This window comes from Manis pentadactyla, chromosome 11 (genome assembly GCF_030020395.1).
Source record: "Manis pentadactyla isolate mManPen7 chromosome 11, mManPen7.hap1, whole genome shotgun sequence".
In the NCBI taxonomy this organism is placed as follows: domain Eukaryota; kingdom Metazoa; phylum Chordata; class Mammalia; order Pholidota; family Manidae; genus Manis; species Manis pentadactyla.
The window spans coordinates 90,184,048-90,200,952 of record NC_080029.1 but is presented as its reverse complement, the minus strand read 5'-3'; the positions used below and the strand labels follow the sequence as shown (position 1 = coordinate 90,200,952).

At 37.8% G+C, this 16,905-nt stretch overlaps 1 protein-coding gene across 2 annotated transcripts in view; it reads right to left on the bottom strand.

Moving 5' to 3' along the window:
* RAD51 (RAD51 recombinase) overlaps positions 1 to 16,905 on the bottom strand; it is a 36,093-nt gene that overhangs the window by 2,313 nt on the left and 16,875 nt on the right. For both annotated transcript variants that reach the window (XM_036923841.2, XM_036923839.2), the window contains exon 6: positions 16,190 to 16,284. In XM_036923841.2, the coding sequence (XP_036779736.1) occupies positions 16,190 to 16,284 (95 nt within the window). The remainder of the gene's footprint in view (positions 1 to 16,189; positions 16,285 to 16,905) is intronic.

Below are 16,905 nucleotides of genomic sequence, written 5' to 3'. Positions count from 1 at the left end.
AGCTGCTTGTGGAGAAGAGACACACTCTAACAGCCCCCTTGAGACAAAAGCAAAGCGAACAGTTTGAGAGACTTCCCAGCAGTGGGAGGGACACCAGAGGGGCAAGGGTTACAGAGCTCTCTGCTTAGGTGAAAGGGCAGGTAGACAATACTATTCCAGCCTGCTTTGCCCCAAAAGGTTGGGAACTCTTGGGAGCATCAAACACTCTGTCCCCTTTGCTGGCAATGCCGATCCAAGACTCCTCCCTGTGGTCAGCCAGCAGACAGTCAGACTTTACTGCCAGGTAGGCAGAGGGAGGCTCTCCTAGATTTCTCTATTTTGGGCCAGCTGGGGAACTGGCCACAGGAGTAAGCCCTAGGAGCTACTTCCTCCTAGCAAGTGCTGGTCCCACTCACTTGTGACCCTGGCCATTGCTGCAGGCTGGGCAGAGGGTGGCTCTGCCCACAGAAACTCCAGCAGCACAGCCCCAAGTTTTCTCCATGCACATGTGGCCAGCTGATGGCCCACACAGACCCCCTGAAATCAGATCACTACAAGCCAGACAGAATAGTGTCCTGCCCACTGCATGCCAACAGCTGGGGCTCCCACACTGGAAAGTGAAGTGTCTTCAGCTTCTGGGCAATAGAGGGTGCCTCCTCCATAAAGCTATTATTCCATACGAAACACTGGAAAAATGAAGAGGCAGAGGAATTTGGTCCAAACAAAACCACAAGACAAAACACCAGAAAAAGGGGTGAGTGAAACTGAAATCACCAAGTTTCTTGATAAAGACTTCAAAGTTAAGTCATAAACATGCTCACAAATCTTCAGAAAAATATTCAAGATCTCTGGGAGGACCTCAACAAAAAGACAGACGACCTGTAAAAGAGTCACTCAGAGGTGAGGAATACAGTATTTGAAATGAAAAATACAATGGTGGGATTTAATAGCAGACGTTCACAGTCTGAAGAAGTTGTAAATGAGTTGGAAATTAGGGAGCAAGAAAACAATAAAGCTGAAAAGCAGAAAAAAAGGATCTCTAGTAATGAAAGAAAAACAGAGGAGCTGTGTGACCAATCCAAACAGAACAATATTCGCATAATAGGGGTATCAGAAGGAGAAGAGGGAGACAAGGGGTAGAAAGCCTCTTTGAGGAAATAATTATTTCCCCCAAACTGGGGAAGGAAATAGACTCAGGTCATGGAAGCGCAGAAATCCCCTAACAAAAGGAACTCTAGGAAGACAATGCCAAGACATATAATTAAAATGGAAAAGATCAAAGACAAGAAGAGAGTATTGAAAGTAACCAGAGAGAGAAAAAAGATTATTTATAAAGGAAACTCCAGGCTATCAGCAGACCTCTCAGCAGAAACTTCACAGGCCAGAAGGGATTGGCATGATATATTTAATGTAATAGAAGGACCTACAGCAAAGAATACTCTCTCTACCCTGCAAGATTATCTTTAAATTTGAAGCAGAGATTAAATAATTTTCAGATAAACAAAAGTTGAAGGAATTAACCACCACTAAGGCAGCCCTACAACATGTGTTAAAGGGATTGCTCTAGATGGAAATGTTCCTAAGGCTAAATAGCTGTCAGTGAAAATAAACTCACAGTAAAGGTAGTAGACCAATTAAATTTCAAGCAAGTACAAAATTACATCAACTACTCCCAAAATCAGTCAAGGGATACAGAAAAAGTGCAGAATATGACACCTAACATATAGTGGGAGGGGGAAGAAGAAGAGGGCAAAAAAGAAAAGTACCTCTAGATTGTGTTTGAAATAGAGTAATTATAAGGTAGCCTGTTACATAGTAAGGAAGCTATTCTTGAACCTTTGGTAACCACATATACAAAGGCTACAATGATAATAAATACATATCTATCAATAATCACCTTAAATGTAAATGGACTGAATGCACCAATCAAAAGACACAGAGTGCCAGAATGGATAAAAAAAAGAAGACCCATCTATATGCTGCTTACAAGATCATGTCTGACCCAAGGACATACACACACTACAAGTGAAGAGATGGAAAAAGATAGTTCATGTAAATAACAGAAAACAGCAGAAGTACTGGGACTTATATCAGACAAAATAGATTTCAAAACAAAGAAAGTAACAAGAGACAAAGAAGGATAATGTAAAGGGGTCAGTCCAACAAAAGCATATAACCATTACAAACATCTATACACCCAATATAAATATGTAAAACAAATACTAGCAGAATTAAAGGGGGAAACAGACTGCAACACATTCATTTTAGGAGATTTTAATACCCGCTCACACCAATAGATCAACCAGACAGAAAATAAGTAAGGAAACAGAGGTACTGAACACTATATTAGAAGAGATAGACCTAACAGACGTCTACAGAAGATTCCACCCAAAAGCAGGAAGATACACATTCTCAAGTGTACATGGAATGTTTTCCAGAAGAGATTACACACTAGGCCACAAAAAGAGCCTCTATAAATTCAAAAAGATTGAAACTGTATCAAGTAGCTTCTCAGACCACAATGGTATGAAACTCGAAATAAATTATGTACAGAAAACAAAGACTTCAAAAACATGGAAGCTAAACAATATGCTCCTAAATAATCAATGGATGAGTGACCAAATTAAAACAGAGATTAAACAATATATGGAGACAAATGAAAACAACAACTCAATATTCCAAAACCTATGGGATGCAGCGAAGGCAGTTCTAAGAGGAAAGTACATAGCAATACAGGCTTACCACAAGAAACAAGAACAGTTCTAAACAAACAGTCTAAACTCACAATTAAAGAAAATAGAAAAAGAAAAACAAATGAAGCCCAAAGTCAGTAAAAGGAAGGACATAATAAAGAACAGAGCAGAAATAAATAAAACTGAGAAGAGTAAAATAGAAAAAAAAAAATCAATGAAACCAGGAGCCGGTTATTGGAAAAAATAAACAATTGATAAACCCCTAGCCAGACTTATCAAGAAAATAAGAGTGTACACACATAAACAAAATCAGAAACGAAAAAGGAATAATCACAATGGACACCAAAGAAATACAAAGAATTATTAGAGAATACTATGAAAAATTATATGCCAATAAACTGGACAACCTAGAGGAAATGGACAACTTTCTAGAAAAATACAACCTACCAAGACTGATCCAGGAAGAGACAGCAAATCTGAACAGGCCAGTTCCCAGCAATGAAATTGAACTGGTAATCAGAAAGCTACCTAAAAACAAAAACCCTGTCCCAGAGGACTTCATAGCTGAATTTTATCAAACATTTAAAGAAGAGCTATTACCCATCCCACTTAAAGTATTCCAAAAAGTAGAAGAGGAGGGAATACTCCCAAACTCATTCTATGAGGCCAGCATCACTCTAATACCAAAACCAGACAGACACCATAAAAAAAGAAATTACAGACTAATATCCTTGATGCACACAGATGCAAAAATACTCAACAAAATATTAACAAACTGAATCCAAAAATACATAAAAAAGATCATCCATCATGACCAAGTGGGATTTATTCCAGGGATGCAAGGATAGTACAATATTCATAAATCAATATCATACATCACACCAAGAAAAAGGACAAAAATCACATGATCATATCAACAGATGCTGAAGAAGCATTTGACGAAATTTAACATCCATTCATGATTTAAAAACTCGTAACAATGGGTTTAGACGGTACGCACCTCAACATAATAAAGGCCATTTGTGACAAATCGACATCCAACACCATACTTAATAATGAAAAGCTGGAAGCTTTTCTTCTAAGATGGGGAACAACATAAGGATGCACATTCTCAACACTTTTATTCTACATAGTACTGGAGGTCCTAACCACAGCAATCAGACAACACTAAGAAATAAAAGGCATCCAAATTGGGAAGAAGTTAAACTGTCACTAATTGCAGATGGCATACACAGAAAAGCCTAAAGAGTGCACAAAAAAACTACTAGAACAACTGAATTCAACAAAGTTGCAGAATACAAAATTCATACACAGAAATCTGTTGCATTCCTACTACATGCTAACAATGAATTAGCAGAAAGAGAAATCAGGAAACAACTCCATTTACAACTGCATCAAAAAGAATAAAATACCTAGGAATAAACCTAACCAAGGAGGTGAAAGACATTTACTCTGAAAACTACACAAGACACTCATGAGAGAAATTAAAGAAGATACCAATAAATGGAAACACATCCCATGCTCATGTATAGGAAGAATTAATATTGTCAACATGGCCATCCTGCCTAAAGCAATCTACAGATTCAATGCAATGCCTATCAAAATACCAACAGCATTCTTCAACAAACTGGAACAAATAGTTTTAAAATTTATATGGGGTGGATCACGGGAAGATGGCGGCATGAGTAGTTCAGTGGAAATCTCCTCCCCAAAACATATATATTTTTGATAATACAATAAATACAACTATTCCTAAAAGAGACACCAGTGGATGCAGTACAACAGCCAGGATACATCTACATCTGCGAGAACTCAACATCACATGAAGGGGGTAAGATACAAGCTGCGGCCAGGCGGGACCCGAAGGCTCCCCAACCCCAGAACCCGGCGGGAAGAAAGGAGTCGGAACGGGGAGGGAGTGAAAGCCCAGGACTTCTAAACAACCAGCTCTAGAAATCTGCACCCAGAGAGCAGACACAAGGTGCACGGGGTATTGGATATTAGAGAAACAGAAAAGCAGTACCTGTGGGAAGGTACCCACAATTGGCGCCCCAGAGACAAAAGAAAAGCGAGTGCTTTCTGCAAGTCTTAAAGAGACAGGGACCCCAGAGCTGGTTGAAGTCATCCTGGCACACTCAGCCAGCAGCTGGGAATCCCGGGGAACTTTAGGTGCCCTAAACCCTGGGGAGGCATCGCAGCTCTGAAGCCCCTCATGGCACTAAGCAGCCTGCCAGTCATTCCTCCAACTGGTGCGGACTCTGACACACCGGCCAGTAGTGGGAGAGTGGAAAGTGAGCGTCGGGGGCGACAGCGTTGCAAGGAATCGGGAGCGGATCACGTGTGCCGGTGGCGCCAGGAGGGACCGGGAGAGGCTCGTGCAAGCCCGCAGCAGCGGCAACCAAACACCCTGGGTGTGGCTCGCGCGTGCCAGCGGCAGTGACACCAGAAGAGCCAGGGAGAGGTCCACATGGGAGAGGCCTGCATACACCTGCAGTGGTGCCAGAGGGAGCAGCTGTGCTCCCAGCAGGCGACCAGAATCCCAGCCCAGGGCACAGCCGCCCGGGCCAGATCCAAAGGCCGCTGCTGGCACATAGATGCCCAGCAGGGGTGCCACTATTGCAGAGGAGCACAACTGGTGTGCCTGCCACTCCCCGCAGGGCTCCGCGCTGCTGATGGAGACCCCGCCCACAGCAGCTTACGGGATTAACCCAGCGGCTGCCCCAGGAGTGTGGGTAACCGACACAGGCAGCGGAGAAGGGCAAGGCATCCAGTAAGCAGGGAAGGACTTTCTTCTCCCAGCTGACACACCCACAACCTGCCTACAGCCACCGCTATCACCATGAAAAGGCAAAAAAATTGAGTCCAGTCCAAGATAGCTCAGACAACACCTGAGAGAGGATCTGCAGAGACAGACCTAACCAGTCTCCCTGAAAAAGAATTCAAAATAAAAATCATAAACATGCTGACAGAGCTGCAGAGAAATATACAAGAGCTAAGGGATGATGTCCGGAGGGAGATTACAGAAGGGAAGCAATCTCTAGAAGGATTTATAAGCAGAATGGATAAGATGCAAGAGGTCATTGATGGAATAGCAACCAGAGAACAGGAACGCATAGAAGCAGACACAGAGAGAGAGATAAAAGGATCTCCAGGAATGAAACAATATTAAGAGAACTGTGTGACCAATCCAAAAGGAACAATATCCGCATTATAGGGATACCAGAAGAAGAAGAGAGAAAAAGGGATAGAAAGTGTCTTTGAAGAAATAGTTGCTGAGAACTTCCCCAAACTGGGGGAGGAAATAGTTGCTCAGACTACAGAAGCACACAGAACTCCTTAGAGAAGGGACCCAAAGAGGACAACACCAAGACACATAATAATTAAAATGGCAAAGATCAAGGACAAAGACAGAGTATTAAAGGCAGCCAGAAAGAGAAAAAAGGTCACCTACAAAGGAAAACCCATCAGGCTATCATCAGACTTCTCAACAGAAACCTTACAGACCAGAAGAGAATGGCATGATATATTTAATGCAATGAAACAGAAGGGCCTTGAACCAAGGATACTGTATCCAGCACGATTATCATTTAAATATGAAGGAGGGATTAAACAATTCCCAGACAAGGAAAAGTTGAGGGAATTTGCCTCCCACAAACCACCTCTACAGGGTATTCAGAGGGACTCTAGATGGGAGCACCCCTAAAAAGACCACAGAAAACACCCAACATATGAAGAATGGAGGAGGAGGAATAAGAAGGGAGAGACATAATCATCAGACTGTGTTAATAATAGCTCAATAAGCGAGTTAAGTTAGACAGTTAGGTAGTAAAGAAGCTAACCTTGAACCTTTGGTAACCACGAATCTAAAGCCTGCAATGGCAATAAGTACATATCTTTCAATAATCACCCTAAATGTAAATGGACTGAATGCACCAATCAAAAGACACAGAGTAATAGAATGAATAAAACAGCAAGACCCATCTATATGCTGCTTACAAGAGACTCACCTCAAACCCAAAGACATGCACAGATTTAAAAGTCAAGGGATGGAAAAAGATAGTTCATGCAAACAACAGGGAGAAAAAAGCAGGTGTTACAATATTAGTATCAGACAAAATAGACTTCAAAATAAAGAAAGTAACAAGAGATAAAGAAGGACATTACATAATGATAAAGGGCTCAGTCCAACAAGAGGCTATAGCCATTATAAAAATATGTGCACCCAATACAGGACCACCAATATATGTGAAACAAATACTAACAGAATTAAAGGAGGAAATAGAATGCAATGCATTCATTTTGGGAGACTTTAAAACACCACTCACTCCAGAGGACAGATCCACCAGACAGAAAATAAGTAAGGACACAGAGGCACTGAATAACACACTAGAACAGATGGACCAAATAGACATCTATAAAACTCTACATCCGAAAGCAACAGCATACACATTCTTCTCAAGTGCACATGGAACATTCTCCAGAATAGGCCACAAAAAGAGCTTCAGTAAATTCCAAAAGATTGAAATCTTACCAACCAACTTTTCAGACCACAAAGGTATAAAACTAGAAATAAATTGTACAAAGAAAGCAAAAAGGCTCACAAACACATGGAGGCTTAACAACATGCTCCTAAATAATCAATGGATCAATGACCAAATTAAAATGGAGATCCAGCAATATATGGAAACAAATGACAACAACAACACAAAGCCCCAACTTCTGTGGTATGCAGCAAAAGCAGTCTTAAGAGGAAAGTATATAGCCATCCAGGCATATTTAAAGAAGGAAGAACAATCCCAAATGAATAGTCTAATGTCACAATCATCGAAATTGGAAAAAGAAGAACATATGAGGCCTAAGGTCAGCAGACGGAGGGACATAATAAAGATCAGAGAAGAAACAAATAAAACTGAGAAGAATAAAACAATAGAAAAAAATCAATGAAACCAAGAGCTGGTTCTTTGAGAAAATAAACAAAATAGATAAGCCTCTAGCCAGACTTATTAAGAGAAAAAGAGAGTCAACACACATCAACAGAATCAGAAACGAGAAAGGAAAAATCACAATGGACCCCACAGAAATACAAAGAATTATCAGAGAATACTATGAAAATCTATATGCTAACAAGCTGGAAAACCTAGGAGAAATGGACAACTTCCTAGAAAAATACAACCTTCCAAGACTGACCCAGAAAGAAACAGAAAATCTAAACAGACCAATTACCAGAAACAAAATTGAATAGGTAATCAAAAAACTACCCAAGAACAAAAATCCCAGGGCCAGATGGATTTACTGCTGAATTTTATCAGACATACAAAGAAGACATAATACCCATTCTCCTTAAAGTTTTCCAAAAAATAGAAGAGAATAATCCCAAACTCATTCTATGAAGCCAACATCACCCTAATACCAAAACCAGGCAAAGACCCCACCAAAAAAGAAAACTACAGACCAATATCCCTTATGAACGTAGATGCAAAAATACTCAACAAAATATTAGCAAACCGAATTCAAAAATACATCAAGAGGATCATACATCACAACCAAGTGGGATTCATCCCAGGGATGCAAGGATGGTACAATATTCGAAAATCCATCAACATCATCCACCACATCAACAAAAAGAAGGACAAAAACCACATGATCATCTCCATAGATGCTGAAAAAGCATTCGACAAAATTCAACATCCATTCATGAGAAAAACTCTCAACAAAATGGGCATAGAGGGCAAGTACCTCAACATAATAAAGGCCATATATGATAAACCCACAGCTAACATCATACTGAACAGTGAGAGGCTGAAACCTTTTCCCCTCAGATTGGGAAAACGACAGGGTTGCCCACTCTCCCCAATATTATTCAACATAGTACTGGAGGTCCTAGCCATGGCAATTAGACAAAACAAAGAAATACAAGGAATCCAGATTGGTAAAGAAGAAGTGAAACTGTCACTATTTGCAGATGACATGATATTGTACATAAAAAACCCTAAAGACTCCACTCCGAAACTACCAAAACTAATATCGGAATTCAGCAAAGTTGCAGGATACAAAATTAACACACAGAAATCAGTGGCTTTCCTATACACTAACAATGAACTAATAGAAAGAGAAATCAGGAAAACAATTCCATTCACAATAGCATCAAAAATAATGAAATACCTAGGAATAAACCTAACCAAGGAAGTGAAAGACTTATACCCTGAAAACTACAAGACACTCATAAGAGAAATTAAAGAGGTCACTAACAAATGGAAACTCATCCTATGCTCCTGGCTAGGAAGAATTAATATCGTCAAAATGGCCATCCTGCCCAAAGCAATATACAGATTTGATGCAATCCCTATCAAATTACCAACAGCATTCTTCAATGAACTGGAACAAATAGTTCAAAAATTCATATGGAACCGCCAAAGACCCCGAATAACCAAAGCAATCCTGAGAAGGAAGAATAAAGCATGGGGCATCTCGCTCCCCAACTTCAAGCTCTACTACAAAGCCACAGTAATCAAGACAATTTGGTACTGGCACAAGAACAGAGCCACAGACCAGTGGAACACAATAGAGACTCCAGACATTAACCCAAACATATATCGTCAATTAATATATGATAAAGGAGCCATGGACATACAATGGGGGAAATGACAGCCTCTTCAACAGCTGGTGTTGGCAAAACTGGACAGCTACATGTAAGAGAATGAAAGTGGATCACTGTCTAACCCCATACACAAAAGTAAACTCAAAATGGATCAAAGACCTGAATGTAAGTCATGAAACCATAAAACTCTTACAAAGAAACACAGGCAAAAATCTGTTGGACATAAACATGAGCAACTTCTTCATGAACATATCTCCCCGGGCAAGGAAAACGAAAGCAAAAATGAACAAGTGGGACTATATCAAGCTGAAAAGCTTCTGTACAGCAAAGGACACCACCAACAGAACAAATGGGCATCCTACAGTATGGGAGGATATATTCATAAATGACAAATCCCATAAAGGCTTGACATCCAAAATATATAAAGAGCTCACACACCTCAACAAACAAAAAGCAAATAATCCAATTTAAAAAAATGGTCAGAGGAGCTGAACAGACAGTTCTCCAAATAAGAAATTCAGATGGCCAACAGATACATGAAAAGATGCTCCACATCACTAGTCATCAGAGAAATGCAAATTAAAACCACAATGAGATATCACATCACACCAGTAAGGATCGCCATCATCCCAAAGACAAATAACAACAGATGCTGGCGAGGATGTGGAGAAAGGGGAACCCTCCTACACTACTGGTGGGAATGTAAATTAGTTCAACCATTGTGGAAAGCAGTATGGAGGTTCCTCAAAAAACTCAAAATAGAAATACCATTTGACCCAGGAATTCCACTCTTAGAAATTTACACTAAGAATGCAGCAGCCCAGTTTGAAAAAGATATATGCACCCCTATGTTTATTGCAGCACTATTCACAATAGCCAAGAAATGGAAGCAACCTAAGTGTCCATCAGTAGATAAATGGATAAAGATGTGGTACATACACACAATGGAATATTATTCAGCCATAAGAAGTAAACAAATCCTACCATTTGCAATAACATGGATGGAGCTAGAGGGTATTATACTCGGTGAAATAAACCAGGCGGAGAAAGACAAGTATCAAATGATTTCACTCATCTGTAGAAGAAGCAAAACAGCAGAAGACTCACAGAACCCAAGAATGGACCAGCAGTTACCAAAGGGAAAGGGACTGCGGAGGATGGGTGGGAAGGGAGGAACAAGGGGTCGGTGGGGGAGACAGGGGGCTTTATGATTAGCATGTATAATGAGTAGGGGGTTGCACAGGGAGGGCTGTACAACAGAGAAGACAAGTAGTGATTCTACAACATCTTATTACATTGATGGACAGTGACTGTAATGGGATATGTGAGGGGAATTTGGTGATGGGGGGAGTCTAGTAAACATAATGTTCCTCATGTAATTGTAGATTAATGATACAAAAAAAACACTAAGTTTAAGAGAAATAGGTATATTTCATTTCTTCTATTCTTCCCTTTTCATGCTAGTAACACACTACATTTAAGATAGAATCAATTACATAAAGTATGGTTACATGAGTCGTACCTTAATTCATTTCGTACCATAATTCATCTATCAACTGAAAGAAAATATTTTCCTTCCTCTTATTTAAAAAAGGCAAATAAAAGTTTATTTTATTAGAATAATCTGTATTCTTTTCCCTTTGTAACTGCTATCTAAAACATGAATTCTCAAGGTAGTTCAAATAAGATATTTTCATTCTCACAATTATGGGGCTCCATTTCTTCAAAGGCAATTTGATTTATCCATCTACCAAGACTCACCTAAATGCCTACACTTTAGGCCTTTTTATGGTACTTGTGAGGAGTTGTCCTGCCCTTCTTCTACTAGACCAGAAATTCCTTGAGGAGAAAAGGCTAAGCCTCTCTACCTGGTATATATTTTTATACCTAGTAAGTTATGAATATATGTTGCTGAATAAAATTTTATCCACAACCCGAGTAAAAAGAGAACAATATACAATCACTTTAACCCATAATATTTTCATATGGCACCTAAAATCATGTTCAAAAGCCTTATACTGCCTCCTTTACATAATAGTTCAAGAGAATTTGTTTAAACAAAATCAATGTGCTGTAATTTTTTGAGATCCAGAAGTTTCTATGTTAATGATTCTATCAGTCTTTTAAAGTGGGCTATGTGGCAACTAATCATTACAAAGGCATACATTACATCAAACCTATTTTTCTGAGACCTTGTTTAGCAAATAGTTTTCCTCTCATTTTTCCTTCCAAAAATAATATTCTAGCACTTACAATAACACTGCAGTAAAACTGAACCTTAATATCAGGAAATCCCACTCTACCCAATTCAATTTTTTACATCATACAATGGATTCTTCATATTAGACACACAGTCTTGCACTTCCCTGGACATTTATTTCACCTGCTATTCTTTGCCATTATCAATAGAAATTGAAGCTTAACTCTGGCATTAAGTGGACTGATAATGCCAATTCGTTAAGTCTGGGCAGAAAGGTAAGGAGATGGAGTGAGGATATTGTTTTGCCTTGGGATCCTGATCAAACAGAATGGGAATAAAAAGATGGAAATTTTCCTTATTTAGATCATGACAGTAAGAAAAAAGATTCAAGAGGCCTAAATAAGTGTTCCAGTCTTATCTCAAGAAACATTGATATAATCTCTCAGGAAGGGGGATTATCTTTTGCTATCAGACATGGATAGTTTACCAGAAAAAACAGAGTTAATCCTGATTTTTAATCTCAGCAGCGTTCAGAAAGATGACTACGGGGATCTCTTTTTATATTCCTGAAGCAGCACATGGAATTGTCAGTTCCCACAACTTGGAAAAATTTCGTTGAAAATAAGCATTCTTACAGTGTTTCCAGAACTCCCTGAAAGAGTAACCTGAACACCTGTAAAAAAATAAATTCCTAGGCCTAATTCAGACATAATGAATGGCAGTTTTCAAAGAGGCATGGTAATTTCTATATTTAACAAATACCTCAGATGATTAACATGCAAGTTTGAAAAATTCAGCTGTATTCCCTCAAGAAGGTTCTATCATTTTTTCTTTCACAGTACTTAAAAGACCTTAAAAAAAACAACAGTGGTTGACACCATAGCTAGCAATTGTGACCATAGTTATCAGACTTCAGCAAGCATCCAGAAGATCATCTGTCCCTGTCCTCACAGCCAACATTCTATACTTTCTCATCTATCTTAACTGAACACTCATTTTTATTATACTAGACAAAATCTTAATGATTTTATCCAAAAGAAAGCTCTTCAACTACTAAAATAGTGTACTTAAAAGTGTAATTTCTGTACAAGAACACCAAAACAACTTTCAGATGGAAGATATGGTTTAGTATACTCATCTTTTGAAAACTAAGATTAGGTTGCAAAGGAGTTGATTCTTTTTTGACAGGGATTTTGCAAGCAGAGGCAGAGAGCTGCAATTTTTATTCCAATCTAATTTTTTGTTTTAATAGTATACATTCAATGGCTTGGGTTCCTCAAATTATAAACTGGGAAAGAGAATTTGGTTATAATTGCAAAACTAGAAAAGAAAATTCCCAACTTAGCTAGGCAGGTTCCCACTCGAGTCTGACATCTCAACAAGCAATTAAATTGTATTTAATTACTAGGTTTCAGTAAAATGACCAAATTATCACATTTGACCACAGACAAGGAAAAATAAGTAAAACAACTCTGGGAGTTAATTTGAAAGCTGTATTAAGGGATGTAGAAACTTAAAAATCTTTACCTGCTTTTAATTTATATACCATAAAATTAATGTTTTACTTTTTAGTGTCTACAAAGCTGTACAGCCATCATCATCACAATCAAATTTTGGAATATTTCCATCACCCCAAAAAGATCTCTCAAGTTTATTTGCAGTTACTTCCTGTTCCTACACCCAGCTCCGGGCAACTACTTATCTACTTTCTCTATAGATTCTCCCCTTCTGAAAATTTCACATAAATGGAATCACATATAGGTAGGGTTTTTTTGTTTAGTGTTTGTCCTTTAGCTTGTTTTGAGGTTCATCCATATTGTCACATTATGAATACTTCATTCCTTTTTATTATTGAATAGTATTCCACTGAATAGATAACTAAATTTTGTTTATTAATTCACTAGTTGATCGACAACTGAGTTGTTTCCTATCTTTGGCCATTATATCAATACTACAAACATCTACATACAAACCTCAGTGTGGACATGTTTTCTTATCTCTGGGGTATATAACCAGAGTGAAATTGCTGGGTCATAGGTAAATTTATGTTTACTTTCCAGTTTTCCAAAGTGACTGAACCATTTTACATTCTCACCAGAAATATATCCAGTTTCCCCACATAATCCCCAACATTCGCTACTACCTTTTTTATTACAACTATCCTAGTGGTCTCTGTGGTTTTAATTTGCATTTCTTCTGGACAAGAATACATTTTTTTCATGTGCTTACTGGCCCTATTTGTATATCTTTGGAGAAATGTCTGTACAATTCCTTTGCACAATTTTCATTTGGGTTCTCTTATCATTGTATTTGTAGAGTTCTTTATATATTCTGGATACTAGACCCTTATATCAGATACATGACTTATAAATATTTTCTCACATACTTTGGGTTGTCTTTTCACTTTCTTGATAATGTTCTTTGACGAAGAAAAGTTTAAAAGCATTATCAATTTTTTCTTTCATGCAGTGCACTTTTTCATATTGTATCTGAGAAATCTTTACCAACCTCAAGGTCACAAAAATTTCTTCCTGTTTTTTCCTAAAAGTTATATAGTTTTAGCTCTTACAGTTAGGACTATCATCGTTTTAAGAAAATTATAGTCAATATACATAAAACTTAGTGTTTCAACCTTTTTTAAAGCGTACAATCAAGTGGCAACAAGGGCATTCCCATGTTGGGCAACCATCGCCACCATCCATCTCCAGAACTTTTTCATTGTCCCAAACTGAAACTCTGTACTCATTAAATAATAATTCCTCAGTCTCCTCACCCCCAGTCCCTGGCAACCACCATTCTACTTTCTGTCTTCATGAATCTGACAACTCTTAAGTTCCTCATATAAGAGAAACCATACAGTATTTGTCCTTTTACAAGTGGCTCATTTCACTTAGGATGTTTTCAAGGCTCATCCATGATGTACTATGTGTAAGAATTTCCTTCTTTTTAAAGAATGAATAATATTCCATTATACGTATATATGACATTTTTAAAAATTCATTCAACTGTTGATGGATACTGGGCTGTTTTACCTTTAGGCTATTGTGAATAATGCTGCTATGAACATTGGTATGCAAGCATCTGAGTCCTTGCTTTTAATTCTTTGAATATATACCCTGAAGTGGAGTTGCTGAATCATATTATAATTCTGTTTAATTTTTTGAGGAATCACCAGACTTATCCATTTTTAGTTAATTTTTATGTATGGTATAAAGTTAAAGGTCTAAATTTATCTTTTAGCATGTAGATATCCAACTACATTATCACCATTTATTGAATAGACTTATTTCCTCCATTAAATTGCCTTGGCACCTTTGTCAAAAATCAAGTGAATATAAACATACATGGCTTATTTCTGAACTTTCATTTCTGTTCCATTGATGCATGTCTATCCTTAGGCCCAAACCACACTTGATTATTGTTGTTTAATAGTAAATTTTAAAATTGGGAAGACTTAAAAGACCTCCAATTTTATTTTTTCTCTCCAAGAATGTCTTGGCTACTCTGGGTCCTTGACATTTCCATATAAATTTTATAATCAGCCTGTCTATTTCTGCAAAAAGCTTGCTGGAATTTTAGTAGGATTTGTGTTGAATATATAGATCAATTTGAGAATTATCATTTTAATAATATTGCATCTTCTAATCCATGAATGTGTAATGTTTTTCTAATTATATAGAATCTTCAATTTCAGCAGTGAACGAGTCTTGCACTCCTACTTTTAAACTTAGTTACTATTTCATTCTTTTAGATGCCACTGTGAATGGGATTTTAATTTTTGAAGCGAACACTGCTTCACTTCAAATACAATGGATTTTTGCATCCTGATATTGTATCCTACAAACTTGCTGAATTTAGTTCTAGTAGTTTTTTAGTTTTCTAGTACTATGTGTAGATTCCTTAGGATTTTCTACATACAGGATCATGTCATTGGTAAATAGAGATAATTTTACGTCTTCCATTCCAATCTGGATGTCTTTTATTCCACTTTCTTGCCTGACTGCACTAGCTAGGGCCTTCAGTACAATGTGGTACACAAGTGATGAGAGTGGATACACTTGACTTGTTTCCAATCTTAAGGGACAGCATTCAGAATTTCACAATTAAGCATAATGATAGCATTAGGTTTTTTGCAGCAGCCCTTAATCGAGGCATCTGATAAATGTTCTATCCATTAATGAGAGATACTGTCTCCACCTATCATGGTTGAATTGTCTGTTTCACCCTTCAATTATGTCAGTTTTTGTATCTCATATTTTAAGGCTCTATTATTAGATGTGCACGCTTACAACTGTTATACTTCCCAAGGAACTGACCTTTTAATTATAAAATGTTCCTCTTTGCCTGTAGTAATATTTTTTGTCCTAAAGTTGACTTCATCTGATATTAACATAGCCAGTCCAGCTTTCTTATGGTTACTGTCTGCATGCGATATCTTTTCCCATCTTTTTACTTTCAAACTATTTGTGTCTTTGAATCTAACGTGTTTCTCTGGAAGACATAATATAGTTGGATCTTGTTTTTTATTCTGTCTGATACCAACTTCTTTGAATAAAGAAGAATGTTTTTCTCTACTAAGGAAGGTCATTCTTTTGAATCACATATAAAACTTTGGACAGGGAGCCATAGGAGAAGAAGAGACACTCTTCAGCTAGACCAACTGGCAATCACTAGTTAACAGGTGTGGCCATATTTCCCTCATCTAATCCAGTAACCTACCTCTCAGCCACTGCTAGTAGTCGTTCTGGCCTAAAGGTACCCTCAGTGTCAATGTACATGGCCTTTCCTTCGCCTCCACCTCGGTCAATGGGAAGCTAGAGAGAACAAAAAGAACAGTGGAAATGAATACTTAACTTCTGAGATAACTGACTTCCCCATGATGAGTCTATAATCTGCTCCCACACTTAAGTCAAAAGGAAAAACACTTTAAAGTGAAAGAGTTAAGGAGGTGGCATTCCCTTCTAACTGAAATACAGCTAGTTATAGGTATGAAACTCATTGTATCCTGTAACACGTGAGGCTAGAGTATTATTGTGAGAGTTGAGTTGCTTGGAAATATAGTCCAAAGTAGTAGATAAAATTCTGACTGCATACCAACACAAGACAGATCGGTTCTCTCAAGAGCACAAACATGTGAAAGATCATTTAACATTAGCTTAACAGGTTAGAGACTCTGATTCAAAACTCAATTAATTTTAGCAAATCCAAACCACATTTACACTTTATTTCATTAAAGAGAGTTCATTCTTGCAGGTTACTAAAGATTACAATGCTCCAGAGGCATCCATCCCTAACAAGTTTAGTATGAGCAAAGAAGAAAAAAAGGGCTTGCTCCAATAGTAAATATAGATGTTAAAAATGAACAAAAGGAGATAAAGGAAAAATAAATAGAAGAGTTAAAAAAAAAAAAAAGGAAAGAAAAGGGAAGAATGCCA